At 42.0% G+C, this 24,550-nt stretch overlaps 1 protein-coding gene across 1 annotated transcript in view; it reads right to left on the bottom strand.

Moving 5' to 3' along the window:
* gpc6a (glypican 6a) overlaps nucleotides 1-24,550 on the bottom strand; it is a 127,206-nt gene that overhangs the window by 44,698 nt on the left and 57,958 nt on the right. The window contains exon 3 of the mRNA XM_062381777.1: nucleotides 16,978-17,369. Within this exon, the coding sequence (XP_062237761.1) occupies nucleotides 16,978-17,369 (392 nt within the window). The remainder of the gene's footprint in view (nucleotides 1-16,977; nucleotides 17,370-24,550) is intronic.

The raw sequence follows: 24,550 nt of genomic DNA on the forward strand, positions 1-24,550 counted from the left end.
TGTACCTCCCATTACACCACTTCAGGGGGGTTAAAGTCAACATCTGACAAACATCTCCACACTGCATCTTCCGGAGCTTGAAATGTGAAAACCCACCGGGTGAAACCGTGTGACAGGATGAGTTTTTCAACTCTGTCCATCTTGATTTCCTGTGAAGGCCGGGCCTCTCGTTGTCACTGTACCAGCTTGAATGAAAGCAACAGGGTTCTGGCGTCTGGATGCAGAACGGAGTTACATCTGATAATTGGCCTGTCAGCCTCTTTGTTCATGCTTGACTTTTCGAGTTTGTCCGACCTGCACTCTTGAGACAGCTCGAGTGTCGGCGTGTGCAAGGTTGGCAGATTGGTTAGTGCTGTATTAGAAGGAGCAGCCAACGGAAGGACGTCTTTCACAAGCTACACGAAAAAAAAATAACTCAAGACATGATTTAAAAAATATTTTTGGGAGAAATGGTAATGAAATATGCTGTCATGCAACAGATAACAGAGAGGACCCACACATACAGGATACCAAACTAGTAGATTAAGGAGTCACCATTCATTTATTTCAAAGATTTGTAAGACCCCGGTTAGTGCAGGAGTTCTGTTATCAGGTGCTTTAAAGCTCATTATCAGAATTTATTATTATTACTATAGATTATTACAGGAGGGATCGCTCTCTCAGGGCAGACATGCTATTTGAATTTTGTAATTTTGTCGTCAAGCCCGGTATTAGTGTATTTGCCTCCACTGCCTCTTGGCAGCCGGCAGGGAGGATCAAATAAACAATCTTTGACATTAGCAATCTGCCACTACCATCACTCAACGTCGTCTAAGTCGGCCATTAAAGTAGGTTGCTAGCTGTCAATTCCATCGCTGCATGTCGTCTGCTGGTACGTGTTCCACTAAATTGTTTACATCCGTCTGGGAGTGGAGTTAACATACATCCTGGTTCATTTGATTGGACACATATCACAGTTAGCATGCTGTGACATCACGTTGGAAATGGGTCGAACAAGAACAAGGGAGTGATTTATTAATGCACAATATCCATCACTAATTAAGACGTCATCCTATGAAGTATGCATTTGATATGATTAAATATATATTATACTGTCATTCATTACACCAGCTGAGTGTGCATTAACAAACACATCTGCTCACAGCTAGTTTCCATTGTGTTGCAAACCCTTTCGTAAATACCTATGTTCCGCTAATGCTTAGCTTAAGAGCTTTACTTAAAGTGTTGCTGTGTATTAAATGACATTTCATTCCTACATTGTCCCGTTCGACTGGCAGAGCTGGATCGAGTACAAAAAGAGAAAAACCGAGAGCAAACAGAGATGGAGCAGGCAAAGGGGGGGGGGGGGGGGGGGAAGCCAAAGACGCTGCCAGACGCGGGGAAACAAACACCAAGGAGGAAAGAGAGATGGATACAGATGAAACAGACGGAGAGAAATCCGGACAAGACAGTCGCAGGACAAACAGAAGGAGCGGGCAGGTGCGATAACCGCATTTGTACTGGACAAAGAAGCGAGTATCCGCCAATCACAGTGCTCGCTTTGCAGGGAGAAGCCATTTCACTCGCAATTACACATTCAAGGATTTATACAAGGATATATATTTTTAGGTGCATTAGAAACAACGTAACTTCAAATCCGACCTTCTTTTCATGAAGATATTGAACGAGCTCATGTTCTAGATGTATCACATGTGGCTTTAACCTTTAGATCTCAGTCGAGTCAACCTTTCTCTCTGCACTGACATAATCGACATCACACGTGTGAAGCCACGAGTTAAATGCGACTGCTGTATGCAATTCATCCGTCCACTGTAACTGAGACGGGGATGAGGCAGTTTTTAGATGAGACTTGGACTTCCACTCTCAATCTGCGTGCATCTCCAGCAATCTACCTCCCTCCCTCTTCCTCATCTCACACCCCACAGATTTAATACAACATTTTTTCTATCAGGCTATTTGAATCATTTTATTTCACTGGCTGATTTGCATATAAATTTATTTGCTGTGGTGACAGAGGAAAGAGTTTGTGTCTTTTGTTTTTCTGGGTTGGCTCGGCCCCGGCCCGGTCGCTATGGACACTAAATCCAGTTTAAACTGCAACCATAAAACAAAAACAGTCTAACTATGGAATACACTCGTTAGATCAATTTACTGTAGCACAGCTTTGGTGTGATTAATCACATGAAAATGTTGTATAAGGTATCATCTACTTCACAACAGCAAAACACAGTAAATCTTCTCTACAGTTTAATACCCATCATACTTCTACTCCCGACTCATCCAAATAAAGAGCAGCATTTATTCATGAGGATATTAAATAATTAATAAAAAAGTCCCCGGATTAATCTGTTTCTGTCAATTCAATTAAACTTGGCCCAGTTTCTAGACAGCCAATTCAACGGACAAGAGGAAAACACGGGGAGATTTTTCTTGACTATAGTTCTGAACCAACTACACTCTTCATATCCAACATGGCTTTTTCGTGGCAATCAAAGTAATATACTTTCTCCTTGAACCGTCACCTTATCGTGGTGGAGAGGTTTGTGTGTCCCTGTGAACCTGAGGGCTGTGTTGTCTGGAGCCTTGTGCTCCTGGTAGGGTCTCTCATGGCAGAGTGGTCTCAGGTGAGGGGCCAGACTAAGAATGGTTCAAAAACCCTCAATGAATATCGATAAAAGAGGAGATGGGACCCAGCCCGGAGGAAGCCCGGGGCCCCCGTCTGGAGCTAGGCCCAGACGGAGGGCTCGATGGCGAGCGTCTGGTGGCCGGGTTTGCCAAGGAGCGCGGTCGGGCATAGCCCGAACAAACTACGTGGCACCCCCCCTCTCTTCATCTCATGGGCCCACCACCTGTGGGAAGACCCGTTGGGGTCGGGTGCGCAGCCACATGGGTGGCAGCGAAGGTCAGGGGTCTCGACGGACCAGACCCGGGCGGCAGAAGCAGGCTCTGGGGACGTGGAACGTCACCTCGCTGTGGGGAAAGGAACCGGAGCTTGTGAGGGAGGTGGAGCGCTATCAGTTAGATCTGGTGGGGCTTACCTCCACGCACAGTCTCAGCTCTGGTACCGTACTCCTGGATAAGGGTTGGACTTTATTCTTCTCCGGAGTTGCCAAGGGCGTGAGGCGCCGGGCGGGTGTGGGGATACTCATAAATCCCCGGCTGAGCGCCGCGGTGTTGGAGTTTACCCCGGTAGACGAGAGGGTCGCCTCCCTGCGCCTAAGGGTTGTAGGGGGGAAAACTCTGACTGTTGTTTGTGCGTATGCACCAAACAGCAGTTCAGAGTACTCGGCCTTCTTGGAGACCCTGAATGGAGTCCTGTATGGGGCTCCAGTAGGGGACTCCGTACTTCTGCTGGGTGACTTCAACGCCCACGTGGGCAACGATGGAGACACCTGGAGAGGCGTGGTGGGGAGGAACGGCCTCCCTGATCTGAACCCGAGCGGTCGTTTGTTATTGGACTTCTGTGCTAGCCATGGATTATCCATAACAAACACCATGTTCGAACATAAGGGTGCTCATAAGTGTACCTGGTACCAGAGTACCCTAGGCCGAAGATCAATGATCGATTTTGTGATCGTGTCATCTGATCTGAGGCCGCATGTTTTGGACACTCGGGTAAAGAGAGGGGCGGAACTGTCAACCGACCACCATCTGGTTGTGAGTTGGATCAGGGAGTGGGGGAAATTTCCGGATAGACCTGGTAAGCCCAAACGAGTAGTGCGGGTGAACTGGGAACGCCTGGAGGAGGCTCCCGTCCTAGGTATCTTCAACTCACACCTCCGGCGGAGTTTTTCTGGCATTTCTGTGGAGGTTGGGGGCATTGAGCCGGAGTGGGCGATGTTCAAAGCCTCCATTGCTGAAGCTGCGGCGGCTAGCTGTGGCCTCAGGGTCTTAGGCTCCTCAAGGGGCGGTAACCCTCGGACACCGTGGTGGACACCGGTGGTCAGGGAAGCCGTCCGATTGAAGAAGGAGGCCTTCCGGGATATGATATCCTGGAGGACTCCTGACTCGGTTGCAGGGTACCGACAGGCCCGAAGGGCTGCAGCTGCTGCCGTGTCGGAGGCTAAGCAGCGGGTGTGGGAGAAGTTCGGAGAGGCCATGGAGAAGGACTTTCGGTCGGCACCAAAGTGTTTCTGGAAGACTATCCAGCACCTCAGGAGGGGGAAACGGGGAACCATCCAAGCTGTGTACAGTAAGGATGGGACTCTGTTGACCTCAACTGAGGAGGTTGTCGGACGTTGGAAGGAACACTTTGAGGAACTCCTGAATCTGAATAACACGCCCTCTATGTTGGAGGCAGAGCTCGAGGTTGATGGTGTTTCATCGTCAATTTCACTGGTGGAGGTCACTGAGGTGGTCAAACATCTCCGCAGTGGCAAGGCCCCAGGGATTGATGAGATCCGGCCAGAAATGCTAAAGGCTCTGGGTGTTGAGGGGCTGTCATGGTTGACACGCCTATTCAACATCGCGTGGGAGTCGGGTACAGTGCCAAAGGAGTGGCAAACCGGGGTGGTGGTTCCCCTGTTCAAAAAGGGGGACCAGAGAGTGTGTGCCAATTACCGGGGCATCACACTTCTCAGCCTCCCTGGTAAAGTCTACTCCAAGGTGCTGGAAAGGAGGGTTCGGCCGATCGTCGAACCTCAGATTGAAGAGGAACAATGCGGTTTTCGCCCCGGACGTGGAACTACGGACCAGCTCTTCACTCTCGCAAGGATCCTGGAGGGGGCCTGGGAGTATGCCCATCCGGTCTACATGTGTTTTGTGGATCTGGAGAAGGCGTATGACCGGGTCCCCCAGGAGAAACTGTGGGAGGTGCTGCGGGAGTATGGGGTAAGGGGGTCTATCCTCAGGGCCATCCAATCCCTGTACTCCCAAAGCGAGAGCTGTGTTCGCGTCCTCGGCAGCCAGTCAGTTTCGTTCTCAGTGGATGCTGGTCTCCGCCAGGGCTGCGCCTTGTCACCAATCCTGTTTGTGATATACATGGACAGGATATCGAGGCGTAGTCGTGGTGGGGAGGGGTTGCAGTTCGGTGGTCTGAGGATCTCGTCACTGCTTTTTGCAGATGACGTGGTCCTCATTGGATCATCGGCTTGTGACCTTCAGCACTCACTGGATCGGCTGGCGGCCGAGTGTGAAGCGGCTGGGATGAGGATCAGTACCGCAAAATCTGAGGCCATTACTCTTAGCAGGAAACCGATGGATTGCTTACTCCGGGTAGGAAATGAGTCCTTAGCCCAAGTGAAGGAGTTCAAGTACCTTGGGGTCTTGTTCGCGAGTGAGGGTACTATGGAGCGTGAGATTGGCCGGAGAATCGGAGCAGCGGGGGCGGTATTGCGTTCGCTTTACCGCACCGTTGTAACGAAAAGAGAGCTGAGCCGCAAGGCAAAGCTCTCGATCTACCGGTCGATCTTCGTTCCTATCCTCACCTATGGTCATGAGGGCTGGGTGATGACCGAAAGGACGAGATCACGGGTACAAGCGGCCGAGATGAGTTTTCTCAGGAGGGTGGCTGGTGTCTCCCTTAGGGATAGGGTGAGAAGCTCAGCCATCCGTGAGGAACTCGGATTAGAGCCGCTGCTCCTTTACTTAGAAAGGAGTCAGCTGAGGTGGTTCGGGCATCTGGTAAGGATGCCCACTGGGCGCCTTCCTTGGGAGGTGTTTCAGGCACGTCCATTGGGGAGGAGACCTCGGGGAAGACCCAGGACTAGGTGGAGAGATTATATCTCAACACTGGCCTGGGAACGCCTCGGGATCCCCCCGTCAGAGATGGTCAATGTGGCCCGGGAAAGGGAAGTCTGGGGCCCCCTGCTTGAGCTGCTCCCCCCGCGACCCGACCCCGGATAAGCGGATGAAAATGAGATGAGATGAGAGATGAGATGAGATCAAAGTAATATATATATTTCCACTGCAAAGTAGCAAACGTGTTTTCCCGCTGCCCTTGAGGTTTGCAAATCTTTGGTAAATGTGTAATAAAATGATGCCATCTAATTATCTCACAGAGATCTTTACATTACTGCAGTGACTGTGCCCAGCAGTCGCAGATTGGCCCTGGATGAAGGATAATCTGATAATCTTGTTAGAAGTTATTTGCAGTTGAGTGGATGGGATATCTCACAGCAGGGCGAGCGTTGGAGTGGTGAGAGAGACGTCTCAGAGACAAAGTGAAATTAAAACAATAACCTCCTCATCTGAGGTCTAAGTGCTGCATGGAGTGCGTGTTGTGTGTGTCTGAATATGTGTAAAAGTAACTCTGGTCAATTTAAGTCCAAAGAAATAAACAGGGTTCATGTCTTTGCTGCATTGTTTACATCTGATCTGGTTAGATCTGGTTTCACAATGCAATTCATGGAGTGGACTAAAGACTTTTGTATCGCGTATGAATGTCCTACTGTTAATTTGATTGGTTTGAGGACAGGCGAGAGTCTGACTGAGTGTTGTCTGCTTGAACAGTGAAATGATAGAACCTATTTATTTGGTTAATCCTTTTGCCAGCATAAAATCATGATTGAACCGGCGTCACCATTTTCAGGCGCAGTACTAGACGGCAGATCAAAAGCACCAAATGAACATCCTGGTCGCTGAAACATTAAATCTTCGAACGCTCAACTGAGGTGAAGACTGCAAGCGACCATTCTATTTTTAAGAAATGTCTCAAGAACTGAACAATCCAAATAAGTGTTAAGTATTGATCGTAAAAGTACTAGAAGTAATAAAAGTAAAAGTACTCATAATGTACAAATAAATATGAAAGCATATTAAACTGTTTGGTTCGTACTACCAATCTTGTTATGTTTAAGCATTTTTCTTTACTAGTTTGTTTGGGTGAAGCTAATGTTGGGAAGTGAATGTTAAAATGTTTGGAATGTAAATTCTTTATCTGCAGAGTAATGTCTCAAATAAGTGTAGTCCAGTCACAAGTAAAACATCTCCCTCTGTAGTGTAGAAATACTTTAAACACTGTTGAGAATATTTAGAATGAGATGTTTCCCAAACTGAAAAGTTTTAAATGTCACACTGATGTTTGCGATAATATATTTTCAAATTGCCGAACAAGCAATTTTACTTAAATATAGCCCCTGAGTGGATGTACCTTGAGGAACAAGATCAGGGTGAGACATAAACAGCGGCCCACTCATTATTCTGGTGCTTTGAAAGAGCAGCTTGAAGGTGTCAGCCAGACTCCTGATGTGAGCATTAACTTTATCGAGGATTAATAAGCCTGAGCAATAATAAAGCGAGCCATTTCTAAATTTATCCCTTAAAGGCCAAAGTCTGGAGCCGTTATCCTCACCTGAATCCAACAGCAGCAATCCAACAGATCCAAGGTAACTGATTCATTACAATACAATGATAAGGCTCACTTTCATAATGAGCGATATGCCTAAGAGGTCCTCTGAGAAGGCGTCACCTTGTCTCTCCAACAGGGTGTTGTCATGCACATATGGCGTGAACTCCCTTTAGGGGTAGCAGAGTGGGAAGAGCAGAGACGCTGGAAATTGCTTCATGTCACCAAGTAATGAAGTTGTGAGAAACGACGATGACTTTGCAAGTTGCCAAGGCCAATCAAGGGGAACACTTTTGGGACAGTGAGGCTGTCGCCCGACAAATCCGTCTCAATGGTTCTGTCATAATTATTGTGACAGGTTTCATTGCTGCGTACTGATTGGACATGGATGTAAGACCACATTGCTGTCCCAGTGTCCCTACTCAATTCCACAGCCGTTAGTGTCAATGGCGATGGGAGGTATCTGTCACCATGTAAATCAGATTAAAATCTGTTTAAAAGCAACAGATTGTGCCTGGTAACACCAAATGTCTGGTTCTACCAAAGGGCTAACCTGAGTTTATGTTTTTCCAATCGTACTTATTTATAAACTTACACAAAATGTAAAATTACAGGAAATATGGGAAAAATCTCCCTTTGTGTGTCTGAACCAAGATGTTGGAATAATGCTCGGAAAAATGTTTTTTATAAAACATTATCATGTCACTGAGAATTTGTACCCTTGAGCTTTTGGATCAGGTGGGAATTCTTGAGTCATGACTAAAAAAAAGTTGTTTCATGCGGTCACAGTGACCTTGACCAACAAAATCTACTTAGCTCACCATTGAGACCGAGCTCGTGCCAACTCTTAAAAAAGTTCCCTCCGGGTGTTACTGGGACGGATGGACAACCTGAAAACACGATGCTGGGGGGGGGGGGAGCGATGCTGGTGTGGACGTGTCAAAACAAGATCAAACAGGAGTCGAGTCAAGAGTGTTATCCTGCAAGACAGATGATCTTCTGTTGAGCTCAAAGATCTGTCTTCACCATTTCTGCAGTGAAATATGCATCATGTTCTGTCTGCATTTGGTTTATGAAGTAGTTTATGTTTTCATGCAAAGCTCATAAAGCACAGCTGCTGCTTATTACACACACAGTGCCATGTCAAACACAGCTCTGTAGGGTTTTTGATACGTATCATATTTACCGTAATGTTTCCTCCTCGTGACGCCTACAGTAAAACTAGTTTTCAGAGAGATGTATTTTATTTGTACTCCATTACGTTTTAACTGTTCTTATTTGTACGATTGATGAGCTCGTAAAATTTGATGCTTCGTTAAAGTTTGAACTCATGAGCGGAGGGGTTGGATCAGATGCTTCTCGCAGGTTAAGACGTTTGTCTTAAACAGAAGGTGCAGTTATGCTTTACACACGGGCAGTAGAGACAGAATGAAAGTTTCTGCGTTACAATATTTCACAAGATTTTAATTAAAATTTCACTGGAGGAAGAGGTCATACTGTGGATACTGTATTCCTAAGGCAAAATGTGAAATTAAATTATAAATTGAGTTCTTAAGAATAAACAGATTAAGTGTCATAAGTATTAACTAACTCGACCAGAGATGTCTGAATATGTACCGAAGCTTAAAACATGAGCAAACCCTCAAATTTGTACGAGCCATTTCTAAATGGTCAGTCTCTTACTGCAGCATGCAGACTTTCATGAGTGAACAAATACAAACATTACCTGATAAAACCCCTTCATGTAGCAGCTTGTGCACATTGAGTTGATCAAAAAGGCAAAAAAACAAGGACTCAGGAACATGGCCTTTTTTTTGTTGTTGTGAGGAACAAGCTCTATTGTAATGCCTTGCATGTCCTCTCCAGAAAGTATTGCTTTCCTTTTAACCATGAAGGTGATCCGACCTTAACCATGTTGCCTAAACATAGTCCCATCTTAATCACAGGGTTGCCAGAGCAGAAAATGCTCACACAGCGAGGGTCCTTGTGGAAGGGGCTGACAACTGCCCTATTTTGTTGTTAAAGTGTGTCGATTAGTTGGACTCTGACACCACTGTTCAATTCCAAATGTACACATATGTAACTTCAAAATACTGTCACATGTGCAGCTAGAAATGTAGATGATGTATTTGTGTATACTAGAATTTGTTTAAATATGGGCATGGAAAAACCAACAGTACGTTTTAGTCCGGCTGAATTATATTTGTGTACTTCTTGGCGAGGCACTTTGCAAGAGCAGCGTCACAAGGACACAAAGATAGACGGAGATTCACAAACATATTTGTCTTTGTAAACGCAGAGAGATGCCAGTTGGCAAACACAGTTGGAGACTGAGGCGGTATAAAATAACCAAACTGGTAAACCTGAGATAAATATTAATCCTTCAGTACATACAATCACAGACTGAGCCCAGTGTGACGCCGTATGCACTCAAGTTGTCGTTGATAATAAAACACGGTCTGCAGCACTTTGTAATAATCGCGTCCTCCTCCTGCGCCTCTCGCTGAACTTTACTCTCTCTCCACTCAGCATGTTAAATGCAAGATGGAGCCGCAGACAATTCCACGGAAGTTGCACTCGAAATCTGTCAAATCAATCAACTTGAACGTCTCGGGCTGACAGAATAATCCACATGTGAGCAGCTGTGCCTCGGCGAAGCGACACAGTGGTACTCGGAGGGCCCCCCCCGCGAGACACGGCAGTCAGCTCAAGTGTCTGTCTTTGGTGATGCATGGGATCGGCCGTTGATTCACCCTGACATCCACCATGTTATGTGGCATGTCTGGAGCAGCAGTTGGGACTGTTTCTTTAATTTACCAAGACAAGTGCAAACACATTAAAAGCCAAGCAAGCCGCTCAATGACTTGGGACGGCGCAGCCACGAGCTAACGGCAGCAAAAAAAAACTGCACAGGCGACATTGTTATCCATCTGCCGCGCTGCCTTCCGGAGGAGAACTCAGCACTCACCCCGTGTCCATCTGACTCCAGAGGTCCGCGACCCAGCCGGAGTGTCAGGGGCACACAGGTCTCCGTTGGCCTGCCAAGAAACCTCCGGACAAATGTAACTACATTGGTGCTGACAAGCTTCTCTAAGTGCTTGTTAAATAAAGATGTGGTGCCATACACTTCAAATAAAGGTGCAAAGAAGTCGTCGCAGGATATGATCCGGAGTGGAACAGTCAGACGATGTGACATATTGTCACTAGTGGTTGGAGAAGACGGAGGAGTAACACTTTTTTTATTTCCTTTTTCCTCATTTTTTTGTCAACTATCCCTCCTTTGAATTTTGGTCTTAACCTTCTCCCTCTCGCTGTCAGGCTGACTGAGTCTCTATCTTTTAGACTTCTCAGTATAAGATGAAGGGGGGGGGGGGGGTCGTCCACTGTAGTATACAGTTTATTTCTTTATTATACTTTCATATCATGTCCCTGTATTTCAGACCACATGCTGTCTCTCATTTTTTTTTTTTTTCAAACATTCTGCAGTTCACCACAGATCAAAATCTTTTAATTAAAAGGGACATCTTTGGTGCAGCACATTTCCCCGATTACGTGCCAACCTTTTTTTGAGCCAGTTGCCATCTGCTGTCACAGCACTGTAGCTGAGGCCTTATCCTCGGCAAGCTGTGTGAGCGGTGCGCCAGCAGAAGGAGACAGACAGAGAGAGAGAGAGGCAGAGAGAGAGAGAGAGGAAGAGAGAGAGAGAAAGAGAGAGAGAGAGAAGTTTGTCCATTGTATTTGTAGAAGTGGACCTAAGCAGAGAAACCTAGACAGACCAGGATCTTTTGCTCTGCCCTGAGTAAAACCTGTAAAACATGATAATCACAAATCCAGATACAGAACTGTGACTCTGATAGATCCCATGAAAGAAACTATAACCACTGTAACATATCCCACTGGTATTCATTCCCCTGAAAAGCATAGCTTAAAGGAAACCTCATTGGTAGTTTTTTAGTAAATTTTCTTTATTTCATTTTGCTCAATTTGCTTATTTTTGACTCCATTAGCTTCATTGGCCAAATATATTTTCATTGTCACCTGCTGCCTTCATATGGCTGATTTAATAACCTGAAGGAGTCCCACAGTCTAAAGCAGCTGTGGACAACAGATACTGTCAGAATCAATCACATTTTGTTATAAATCGATGCAAACTACTTTACTGCGTCAACCACATTTTGTCATTTTATATTTTCGAGCTATAAACAACGAAACACTGTGATTATGATCCATCTTATCTCTCTATATATCTCTCACCGGAAGGTGCAGGTCATCTGATGTCCTGTCTGTCAAAGATCGGCATTACCGAACTACAAAGTACCGACATCTGTCTCACATCTCTCTGCACACAGACTATCATTTATGAAGCATCGGACAAGGCTAAAAAAGACAGACACATGTTGGCTGGTATCTTGTTAAAGGTCACCGCTAAGATCTAAAGGATTCAGCCTTTGAGTGTGTGTCAGTGTGTGTGTGTGTGTGTATGAGGACTAGGAGGGAGAGAGAGAGAGAGGCTGTGGTTTGCGGGTCTGTTGGTTTAATAAACGCATAATTTTGTGGGTCTGCAGTCTGACTCTCTGCAAACACTGCATCACTAGAGCCTGTTAGGGTTTGCATCCTAATAACATTCACCAAACCAAGTAATTCACAAGAAGCTTCAGCTTGATATTTACATGATCACTTTGAGGAAGCTTAGCCTCCGCTAGCCTCTTATTAGTGCCGCATGTGCATATCACTTCAATGGTGTGTCTGTGTGTGTGTGTGTATGTGTACTTGGGTAAGGTTTCGGTTAAGCTGTCCTCAAACTGTATATTAACACACACATTACTGCATACTTATTCAGGTTTGTCTGAGAATCTAAAAACAGCCACTGACTAGTAATGTATGTGAAGTTCACAAGGTAAACACAGCTTGGTAAACACACATGAATTGTTAGTTAATTTAGAAATGCACTTATCACACTTGTTGTTATCTACGATTTTTTTTTCTGTAGGGATCACCTCAACCATCTTTAATAGTCACGCTACTCTATAGGACCCATTTGGTTTACTGGGAGAAAAATACACATATGATATGAGGATATTGAAGGAAATGGAGTTCAGCTCATGTTATGCTGCACGTTTCCATTCCTCTCTTCTTTCGTAAAATAGAGTGGCACATTTGTCTGAGCTTGACTGTCGAATGCCCTTGACTGCTTCGCCTTGACAGTGAGCAGGCTATGCTGATGTATGGCAGCGACTACATAAAGTAGATGAGTAAAAAAGAAGAAAAAAAAATACACCCAGGAAAACCACTTGGAAGCAATGCTGGTATTGCTCACATGTCAGCAAAAATGCCCAGTAATCTGGCAGAACATTAATCTAAGGTAAATGTTGTGTAAAGATTAGAAACTGCCTCGGAGCTTACTGTTAAATTATCTGACAGTTCGTGGTAGGAAATGAGTGTATAATGAGATCAACATGACAGTATAAGCCATCAGGAGAAACAAATCCCTAAGTGCAAAATACCCCAGTTCCTTCCATCAGCAGGGCTAAATATGCACCACGGACTAGGCCGACTCCCCATGAGTATACGCAGAGTGAGTGATAAGTACTCTAAACGCCTGAACTTTAAAACGTTCAAAAGGTCCAAATCCCTGCAATCTTCTCTGAGCAGGTCTTAATGTGGCTGGACTGTGTTTTAAGTACCCTGCGGATAAAACTCCTAATGGTCATCATAAACTGTAATCCAGAGAGATTCTGCTCTTAATCCGGGATAGACGTCCAGGAAACTGTCCAGTCCAATCCCATTTTATGGGGTGATATCTCTCCTGTTCCAACTTCAGTGCGAACACAACTGACTGCTAGCAGTAATAATGTATGTAGGCTCATGATCATCAGCGCTGCTCTGAGCAGACAGATGGTTGAAAGCAGAACATTTTCACTGGAAAACCGCAGGTTTCGTGAATTTCACATCTAAATTCATTATTTGACTTAGATCAACTCACCGGGGGCCATATGCAACACTTCACATACTAATTAGATTAAAGACCCATGGTAGAGACAAGACAACATTCTATAATAATACTGCTCATCAACCAGTAGGAATCTTCCCAGTTTTACTCCCCTTACACCAAAGTGTTTACTTCAGCGGCATATTCTGTCATGGAGAAAGCTTTTGATGGATGTAGCTTTATGTAAATCCTCTTTACTCCTGTACTGTGATAAGTTATGAGGTTGTCAGGCAATTAAATTCATAATTAATTTATACATAATGCAAAGACAAATGTTACAATCTTCATATAGTGTATTTATAATCCACATGTACTTAAACTCAAAACAAATGTGGCCAGCTGTCATTTTTGTTTCATGTCAACGTTTAAGTCAACGTGGAGTGGGACTAATTCTAATGTAAATTAGATTTAAACTTTTCATTACATTTTAATTCATCACTTTAGTAGGATTGTGTAATGAAATAAATTAATGAATACATTTCAGTGTCAGTTAAGCTATATTATCCTTCCGATAATTTCAGAAATATCCGACTTGTCTTTTGATTTTCCTAACAAACGATTGACTTCTTTTCATTGAACATATTGTGAAATCACGTTTAATTCAGGTTGGACTTGCAGTGGTGTCCGTTTGATAATGGCTAACATGAAATTACTGAATGCTATGTGCTTGTGAATGGAACCATGGAACACATACTTGTGATTTATAACAGAAAAGGAGCCAATAATTTGTGGAGTTTAAATTTAAAAAATGTTTCAATAATCAATCATTTATCAAAATACTTGCATTTCAATTTGAATTAATCAACAAACTGCCCCTCATTGACGATATGCATTCTACAAAATGCATGCTTTCATTGTTAAGACATAGGTCGACTTTGCAGTTAATATTGTGTAGTTTAGTTTTTATTACAACACACACATTGAGGTGTGATTACAGTCCAGCTGTGATGTGTGTTGATCAACATTTGCTCCAGAGATCTGCTAAAACAACAGAAACAGCAGGACAAGCTAACAAAGCCTAACACAGATTTCTGTAGATATTGTAATGAAGCTTGGCACTCCACCAAAACACACATAAATACACTTCTGGATATGAAATAGAACAGAAATAGCCTTGTATAGAATCCTGTGCTCTCACCTGAGAAGTAACAGATTGGCATGGACTCTGAGACTGTGTGGGGGGGAGAGGGAAGTGGATTTGTGTTGCTGAAAGCAGCAAATACCAGGGTGATCTCTGGGTCAAGGTGATTTGTCATGTCAAGGAACTTTTCACCTCCAGTTCTGCGGTCGTTCACCAGCCTGACAGCCTTCAGCTATGCCACACTGTTTCCTGGCTCCTCTTCATAATTGATGAGGAAGCCGGGAATACGGGATTTGATCCGGAGTGACAGAGCCTCATAAGCCCGGGACAGACGTATAGAGGTGCTGATTTTAACCCTTCATCTGAAATGGCTATGCCACGGAGGACTGGTGGAGAGCAAGGCAAGGATAAAATAAAATAACAATTCATGACTGACTCTTCAGAGACGATATATGGCAGCACGGTAGCGTGGGGAGGATACAGCCCTCTCATATCGACATGCTTATCATGATGCAAATTCCCACAATCCCCCTTCATTATGTGCATACAGTGAAGTGAGCACACGGGGAGCGTGACAATAAGGCACGCTGATGGTTCACTTTCAGACCCAGTGGTAATAACAGTGGGCAGTGGTTTAGTGTTTGGTTTACTGAAGAGAAACCATAAAAGAGGATTATGAATGTGAACGCAGCCTTTTTCTTGTGTGTGAAGATAAATCAACTTTTACATGATTATCTATATTAAAGATGTTAAAAAAGATCTTATAAACAACTTAAACAACCAGCTTTATATACAGTCTTTCACATGTGTGACTATATTGTATAACAATATATTAAATATCACTAATGTGTAGTTTACATAGTGCTTAAAGGGTTTAATTCTGTACCAAAAGTACATTAAGATCTATTCAGAGTCTGTGTCAGATTGAATTATTTTTTTGGTCTGATTATCTCTCACCAATGCTGAATACTTTGATTTAAATATGAATAATACACATTAAAACATTCAGGAAAGTGCTACTACAATACTTATGATCAATTTGTTTGATATCATTTGACATAAGTGTTTAATAATTTCTCTATATGTGGTTATAGTCACTTTCCTATATTACACATTAAGTATAGTGTAGAATCTACCCGGCTCTGTGATCTGCCTGAGTGAGGCCAATGCTTATCAGAGAGTAGCAGTTATGGCTCCAACAAAAGCATGATTAAAGTTATTTCTCAAACTGAGAACCTCTCATTTACTTTTTGCTCCCTCGCTCTTTCGCCTACTTTCTCTTTCCCTATTGAACTAAAAGGGACAAAGAGTTTCCAGCTTAAAAAATTAGAGGAAAAGAATCAGATCACTGCCGAACTGAAGACTTTTTTTAAACTCACGTTTGACCTTGTGAGAAATCCGTTTGATATCACTTGTATCTCATAGAGGGGAAAGAACATTGATTTTGGTAGGGTCAACAACTTGCAAGATGGAAACAGTCACAATGATTTGTCATTAATTGAAAAAAACTAGATGAATAAGTATCAAAAATAGCTAATTACAATTTCTATTTTTAAAGCACAAAACCAATCTATTTAAAAATAGGGTCAGCAGGGAGGATTTTTTTTATCCTCCAACAAGGTTAATTTATTCTCAATTCATAATTGTTTTTTAAAGGTTTTAAATCATGTTTGATATAAACTGTAATTATGGGTGAAACATTTGATGAAGAATATATTTCAGGCAATCGACTATTAAACCAATGTGTTAAACTTAAATGAATATAAAATCCTAAGCACTTTAATACGAAAACTGCGTCACAAACAGTAAACAGTTATATAATTGTTTAGAGTTTAAACATGAGGGCTCTTGCATAACTTTCTGTGTTTAACATGGATTTAGAAAACATATTCGCTAAGCCTTTAAAGACATTTTAATCTCCCGTGTCTGATGATGCTCTCAAAAACATATTTATTTTTCTACGGAAACTAATCAACCAAACTCTCGATCTTAAAAAAAACATTATCAACAGCAGCAGCGACATTAAACGGCAACATAAAGAAGTCAGAATGGAAACGTTTGTTTAAAATTAAGAAAAACTGAGTTAAAGTTTAGTATAAGCTAGAAATAAAACTAAATCAGAACAATCTCAGGGGAAATATGCTTTCATCTTCCCTGTTTTACAAAGCTTTGGACTCTGCGGGTGATTCCACGGAAATGAGGAGCGCACAGTGAAATGAGTACAGCACAAGTACGATGAAACACTGCCCCCCCGCACCAGGAGATCAAGTTCAAGCATTAAAGAAAAAAGCTCTATGTCGATATGAACATGTTTGTTCTCCATTTCAGAACTTTTAATAAGGAATTCTCATGCAGCGTAATTCTATAAGATGATGGTAAATCCACCGAAGAGGTTTTTAAGGACACAGAACACACTAAAGTATGAACAGTAAGGCAAATGTCAAACAGAGGAGATTTAATAAATATTTACCACGTTTTTTTATAGTGTTGGTCTAAGTTACCAACTAATAGAATAATAAAATAATATAAAACCACAGTTATATAAGAGATACAGCAAAGACTCAATTTGATCAACAAAACAAACAAAACAATTGTTAAAAGTGCTGTGAAAACCAGACTCACCTTGGCGACCCTGTTGGCGACTTCCCGGCCGACCATGAGGCCCTGCACGAACGTCCGTGCAGCGATGAAGGCCCTGGTGACCTGGGCCTTCAGCTTCCGAGGCACATCCCCAAAGGGCTTCAGCTGATCCGTGTACTTGCTGACGCACTCCAGGTAGTCGTCTGTGAAGTGGTACTGGGAGTTGAGCAGCTGGAACATGCGCTCCAGCAGCCGGGCCCAGAAGTCGTTCAGCATCTCCTCCAGGTTGACGTTGCCTCCCGTGTAGTAGCGCTTCAGCTCGGTGAACAGGTCCTGGAACACGTCCGAGTTCTGCATGTACAGCTTCCCGTACGTCCGCTTGAACATACTGTGGAGGGACTTCTCCGAATTGTCCAGGAGCTCCAAGAAAAACTCTAGAAGGATGGATGGTTTGGGGGGAGAAGGGATAGAGCAGGAGGGATGGAAAAGAACACAGTCTGGGTCATTATTCAGATATTTACTGTATCTCATGTCTTTTCATAGAATGTGAACTGGACAAAAGGCTTCAGAAGCACCAGAGGGAAGGAACAATATACCGCTGGTGTATATCTTAAGTCTAACGGCACTTAATGGTTCTGTCTATAGAGGCAAATTATAGTAGCCAACAAGAGGTACTTGATTATGTAAAGAAAGTCAGTCCAAGAGCATTAATAATTGAGCAGCAGAAAATAATGGGCCACAAGGACCATGAATGATTAATGTAAAGGTTCTGATTGCATACTGTAACAAAATATTCATAAGTTTTAGACACTAGTATACATTATCATCCCGAGCGCCCCCCCACCATTATTCCCACATGTATTCGATTCTCACTGAAACCATTTGTTTGTCCGCCGGGGCATCTGGCCCTGGAGCCTATAATTGAATATTGCGTTACAGTTTATTGAAAGAAGGTTCATTCACATTGAATTGTCCGAACAGCGGCCAAATCGCGAGGTACGGAATTTAAACGTGACACCAGAACATCTGCTCCATTGATATTACTGTGTTTGCCATTCGTTCAGTACACACACTTTACACTGCACAACACTGCCATTCAAAGACACAAGGATAAGAAATGTTTTTTATGATCTCTTTGAACATATTCAAAGATACATTTATAAAAAACTAAATGATTCTGCAGATACGAGAATTTGGGATTATCAAAAAGAAGAAAAAAAAGAAAAAATTCTCTCTACGTTATATTATAAGTTCCAATATCTGCAAAACTATGTCAATGCCTTTATACCCATTAAACCTATAACTGAGCATAGTTTGCTATTCATTTCTTTCCGTTGTGTTTTACATTCTATGCATGTTCACAGATAAAATAAATGATGTATTTACATAATTTCATAACATACGAAACGGTGTCTGTTGTGTGTAAAAACCTATTTATCAACATCCTGGATCAAATGAAGTGATATCTGCAGTCGTAGCGGCAAATGTGACCTTGTTGTAAGACACGTCAACAAGAAACAGATGTTGCTGTTATGTGTTTACCGCTGTGTGAGATTGTGCCATTGTGGTGTATAGACATTATACAAAGATTCAGGGATCCATCTCGCTTGCATCTAAATGTGGCAACTGCAAATAAGTAAACTGTGAAGACGCAGCAGTGAAGAGTCGTGCGAACTCAACGCTCCATACATTACAGAATTCAAACTTCCTGGAGAACAATGTTATTTGATCGAATAACAAAACAAGTAAAAATAAATAACTTTAGTTATTTAATTATGTGCCTTCTTTTGCATTGCATCAAAATTCATCAATTTACATCAGCAGAAATTATTGTTTCTCCGTCATCCGCAGCATATGGCCCTCTTCCATGTGAGCACCTGATCTCTGGAGCATAACCTCAGCTAACAAAGACAAAAATCAGAGGAGCGAAAAAGCAGCATTAGCTGGGGAGTATCGCTGAAGCTTTGCTAATAGGATCCCCTGTTCCTGAGTGCACAGGCATAATTGCAGGGAAGCTCATAACACAACTCTCCATGCACAAATGTCAAATATTTCTCCATCCTCCTTTGTAAACAAACCCACTGCAGACAGTTTACGTGTCAGGGTTTCTAATAAAGCATTCAGGGGCTTTTCTGCTGCTTGGATATTCTGGCTGCCTGACATTTCTTTGCGTTCGCGATAGCAGTCACAGCCGTACTCCGCCATATCTTGTTCTAATAATACAATTCCCCTCTCTGATATGACTGAACCATACAGCGGGATGATTCACATCACATGTAGCTGACATGTTTACAGTGAAGCGGAGCTGCACTGGAATCAATCGAGGAAAACAAATATCGAAGAAACGTCTGACAAATGCAAAACACGAAAAAACACTCAAACATCGGGATATCAGAAAGCAATAATTTCAAGATCAGTATTTCATGACAATTCAACTTTATTTCAAAATTTGAGTCAGTTGGAGTTGAGATTGAGGTGAAGGAAAGGCAAATTTAAATTATTTTGAGATACTGTACAAAAGGCCACTTAAATCATGATTCATTTTAATAATTTCTAATTACTCATAAATCCATTTTACGTTTAATTATTTTCTTTTAGAATATATCCATACTCTCGTACTACTACTCTTATACATATCCTCTGGTTCTAAATGCTAAATGTTCAGGTTTGCTAGCCCACTGCCAATTACTTTTGCTTTGTGTTTGGATGGTGAAAGCTTCCTTTGGAGCCACTATAAAGACAATTAGCTTTTTGTTCAATTATAGACATATAAGCCCCTGTGTATAACACATTCAATATTGTATCTATATTATTTTGAGATGGGTAACAGATCTGGCAATAGAGAAGCGTAACATTTTTATGTGTAAAATTACTGATATTTAAATTTCTTAATTATTTCCAAATATGAAGGTTAAGGCAGATAAATTCTCCTGTGCACTTGGCTTCACAAGTTTCATTTGAGAATACGATTCATGTTCTTGTTTTTGTTGGTCAGGTGTTTGATTTCTGCCATTTGACATTGAGGGATCCTAAGAAGACTGCGTCCACATAGCAGCCCTGAAGTCGATGAGGTAAACCGGTTCAAACTGACTCAGAAATTCATCTTAATTTTCACTGAAAGGAATGAACTCACAGACCTTTTTGGAGGGCGCTGCAAATAAACACATAACATTGTTACTAAGATACATAATAACCTGCAATTTGTCCCTTAGAATTACTCTTTACTTAAAGTCCTCTGTCCTATGTCTGCAGAGGACATTAAAGATGATCTTGTCAATTGCAATAATGCTCATGAAAGAGAGAGACAAAACCCGGCTTGTGCTAAAAAGGACAATCTGAACTCAAAAGATAAATTCTATTCAGCACAGGCTAAATGTACACGGCCATTATTAAAGTTTGAAGATAGGGTAAATAAAAGGCTGCTGATAGACAATTACATGGACGATGTAATGTGATTAAATAACCTTTCCATCAGGCCGACATAAATGGCTTTGGTGGTGTTTTACCTCCAGGCAGGTGTAAGCCAGTCCTGACTGACATGATAATACAGTATGCAGTGGCTGCTGGATTGTGGTTATTGATTTCACAATCAAAAGGAGGTTAAATGACTGACTTCAGTGGTCTTCTCCCTTTCAGGCCTTTGTGGATGCAAACCCTGTCTGATACGGAGCAGCAGCACTTCACAACCATGCAGGATTTTCACATGAAGAGAAATTAAGATACAAATCAAGCAAACCAGCTGACTGAAAATTTAAAGTTACACAATCAGAAACCAAGAGTTCTAGAAGACATAAGTGGACACTTTGTTATGACCATCTTCTTTCTCTTGCGTAACTGTGTTTTTTATGTGATTTCAAGGCCGGGTTCTTGGAAAACAGACGGCACTGAGGACTTCAGAGTTTCAGAGAGCAGCTACAGCTCGCCAACTCACAAGGAGAGAATGGCTCTCCGCTGGCCAATAGACATATTTAGCGAGGGAATCATCATTGGGAGTCATTGACCTCGGATAACATTCAGCTGTTTGGCCCTTAGTGTCTTAATACTTGGAAACACGGCAACACATGGGTGTATTCTCACTGACACAATACTTTCAGGAATCATCCCACATTCAGATCCCTTGAGTGATGAACTTTGCACCAATCAATCAAAGTCAGTTGGAAAAATACCTTGTGTGAGATGTAGCAAGAAAATGGACGAATCAAGCCAACAGAACTTAAATCCATTTCAATGCCACATCTGAACTTATTCTGTAGAACGTTTTGTCTTCTTATTGAACTACATTAAAATGTATTTAAACACAACACAAGGGAAGCATGAGGTTAAGATTGCACTTGTGAGTCAAATAACACAAAATCGCCAGTTCACTACAAATATATGATGTTCACTCCACAAAACATTTCAGATTGCATAAAGCTGCTTTATAAATATTACTTATCTTTTAACCCACAGCTTTAAGCTTATTTTTCTTATCCAAAATGATGAATAGACAATAAATAGAATGCTTAATAATGAATATAACAACTGTGGTAAAGTGAGCTACCACATTAGTGAGGGCACTAATTTAGGTTGGAGTTTGTAATTTTCAGTGCATACAAAATATGGCTCATACCCTTGAAATAATTCTGAGTGTGAAGAATCAATTTTCTCTGAGAGCAGCACAAAGTGCTCCTTTGATATCTGGCCTAATTACTGTAAATAATTATGATTAATAAAGGTGACCTTTCTGTTGCTCTGATTATAGCACTCTATCCACAGAGAGAAAAAACTGCAGTGAACCATTAATTTTACTTTTGCTATCACGAAACAATGGGATCTCTAAAGCTCATTATGATGCATCAAGACCAATTTTCAATTAATGGCACACGAGTGTTGAATAACCAGAGGGTAGCAGTGTACACAGCCTACGAGACACAGCAGGTATTTATGAACCATATTCAGCATCATGTGGGAACAATACATAATGATTTTCATTCATTTGAATGTTTATTTAATCACAACAGCCTCCTTTGTATATAGAAATATCTATCAGTGTCTAATACAATTTAGATTTGACATAGATTGTATTATTCAAAGATGACAGTAGACAGATTGTTTCAGAACGGAGGCAGAAGCCAAACTGTTACACACTATAACACAGTTACACTCTATGACCCAACTTGCAGGACTTCTAAAATATTGAAGTGGAGATAAAACCTGATGTGGTATTAATCACCCTCGGAGTACCAGCGAGGCCGGGCAGACTGCGGATGTCTCAACAACGCTTCTCGTCCGATGGTCTCCTCACTGCCAAGAAGCTCATCCTTCTTTATTGGAAGAAGAAATAAGAACCCACTATAAAACTATGGCTAAATTAAATGATAGACGCTTTGCCTTTATAGAGAATTGAATTTGTTCTCAAAAAACAACATTTGAGACGACTTGGAACCCTTTTCTCTCGGCTAAAAACCTGCACGCAACCCACACGGCATAGACACATGTGGGTTACTCATGGGGATAGGAAATGGAATATTCTGTTCATGCTCTGTTGCTTTTTTGTATTGGGGGGGGTGTCATGGTTAGTCCATTTGATAACGCTCGATTAAAGTCCATTGTATGGATTGTCTCATATTGTGTCATCTAAGTTTCTTCTGTATGTTTGCTTGATTTGTGAGGAAGGAAAAAGAAGAAGAGAAGGGTAGCTATCTGGAAGCCGTCTGTGCCGCTAATTCAACTCAACAAATATAGAAATGTCCATCATAGACCAACTCCACCCTCGAAGAGAAACCATAAATCTACTGATACATATAGAAATTGTCATTGTAAATCTGTTTAATCTTTAATATCGACATTAGACCCCATGTGGTGCCGCGTGTCGACAGCAGCACTGGTTCTGATCTGAGGTGCTTGAAAAGAATGAAGGGAACCACTTCAACGGGGCTTTAGCACTGGTGAGTGTCTGTGGAAACTGCTGCTGGTTCTTGTGGCGATTTTCTCAAGTGCAGTCCACATGAGTGATATCGCCAAGAAGGGGAAATGCTACAGGGAAACTTGGCAGTGAAAAATGACCATGTTTGTCAGTTGGTCTGCAGAAAATAACACAACAACTAAATTGTGCACATTAATTCATATTTGTCACTTTAGATTGGGGTTTGTCAGTCAGCAATATTACCTAAGGCAGCAAAATATATTACTCCAGAATTTGTACTATTAAAACTTTATCTCACTCTTTCTGTCTTTCTTCCTTTTTATCTTTTAAAATAGGGTCAATGAGTAATACCCATAGGTGCACATACAACACAATTCAGAGAGGCCCTGTCAGTCCTTAATGGTTACACCACTGTCTCTGTCAGCCATTTCTTTTTCACACCATTCTAAATCTCTTTTTACTGGTCACCTTCAAGGTTGACCAGTAAATTGTGCTGGACTGGCACCAGACCACCTTCTGACCTTGTGATCTAGATCCTATTACAGACAGCGAGTGTGCCATATTCCAGGCTGGAAGACAAAAAACGTAAACAGGATTGAATCAGGTTGGTTTCTGTGCAGGTGAGAGAGCAGTGGAGAGGCAGAGGCACCTGTCAGGGAGATTACACCACATGTGACAGCCATGGCGACTACACCACTATTGAGGCCACTGTTGCTGGTGGGGAAATTGACCGTCTATAAAAAGCACTTTCCCTTTGATTGTAAGGAAGTGGCACCGGCACCTGATGTATGTCTTTGACGTTTGAGATTGTTGACAACTTAACAAACAGCAGACGCACGTGTAGCATGAGTGGAAAACCGTATTTTTTACCGTATGACTTAGATGCTCAGATGGAAATATGCTTTTCTGCCCTCATCTGTATTTTCCTTCGCTCTGCTGAGCCCATTAGTCGTTCCTTTTCCCTTTTCTCTCTCTTTGCTTGAGATGAAATGTTGCAGTGGAATTTGAAATAGAAAGATATACTGAAAATGATAATCAAACCATTTCAAACAGCTAGTTCAGGAACACTTGATAACTAATATAACTTCAGCATAATTAGTTAAAAAGTTTAATGTTTAATTTGTGACATATTTAAAACAATCTGCACTGTGCACATAGGTGAGCAGGCAGAACAAGCCCCAGTAACTTCCATCTCATCGTTAATCACATAGAGTTTCTATATTCTACAACAGACACATGAAATTACAAATTTTTGTTTTCTAGATCTTTCTATTAGTCATTATTACAAAAGCTACAACAAAATATGTGTTTGTGTGTGTGTGTGTGTGTGTGTGTGTGTGTGTGTGTGTGTGTGTGATTATATTATTTGTTATCCTGAACAGACTGTGAGAATTGGCAAACAATCCTTAAACATGTTTTGGTGGTTTGCCCTTATTTGTGTTTAATTAATTTGTTATTAGAGGGAAACCGAAAACAATAATCAACGCAACATCAGAACTAAACTTTTATAAAAAAAACATAAATACATGAAAACAGTTAGTTCTGACAATTGTCTCTCTTCTTGGACGTAGGGTTTTTATTGACTCTCTCTACAAATAGCTTGTGACCCAGTCTATGATGACAGGACAAGTTTGTGGAACTGGACACAAACATGACAGTAACTTCTCTCCCAAAACTCAAATCACACATTTCTTCAGAGTCACATTCTCT

This window comes from Platichthys flesus, chromosome 1 (genome assembly GCF_949316205.1).
Source record: "Platichthys flesus chromosome 1, fPlaFle2.1, whole genome shotgun sequence".
NCBI classification, from domain to species: Eukaryota; Metazoa; Chordata; class Actinopteri; order Pleuronectiformes; family Pleuronectidae; genus Platichthys; species Platichthys flesus.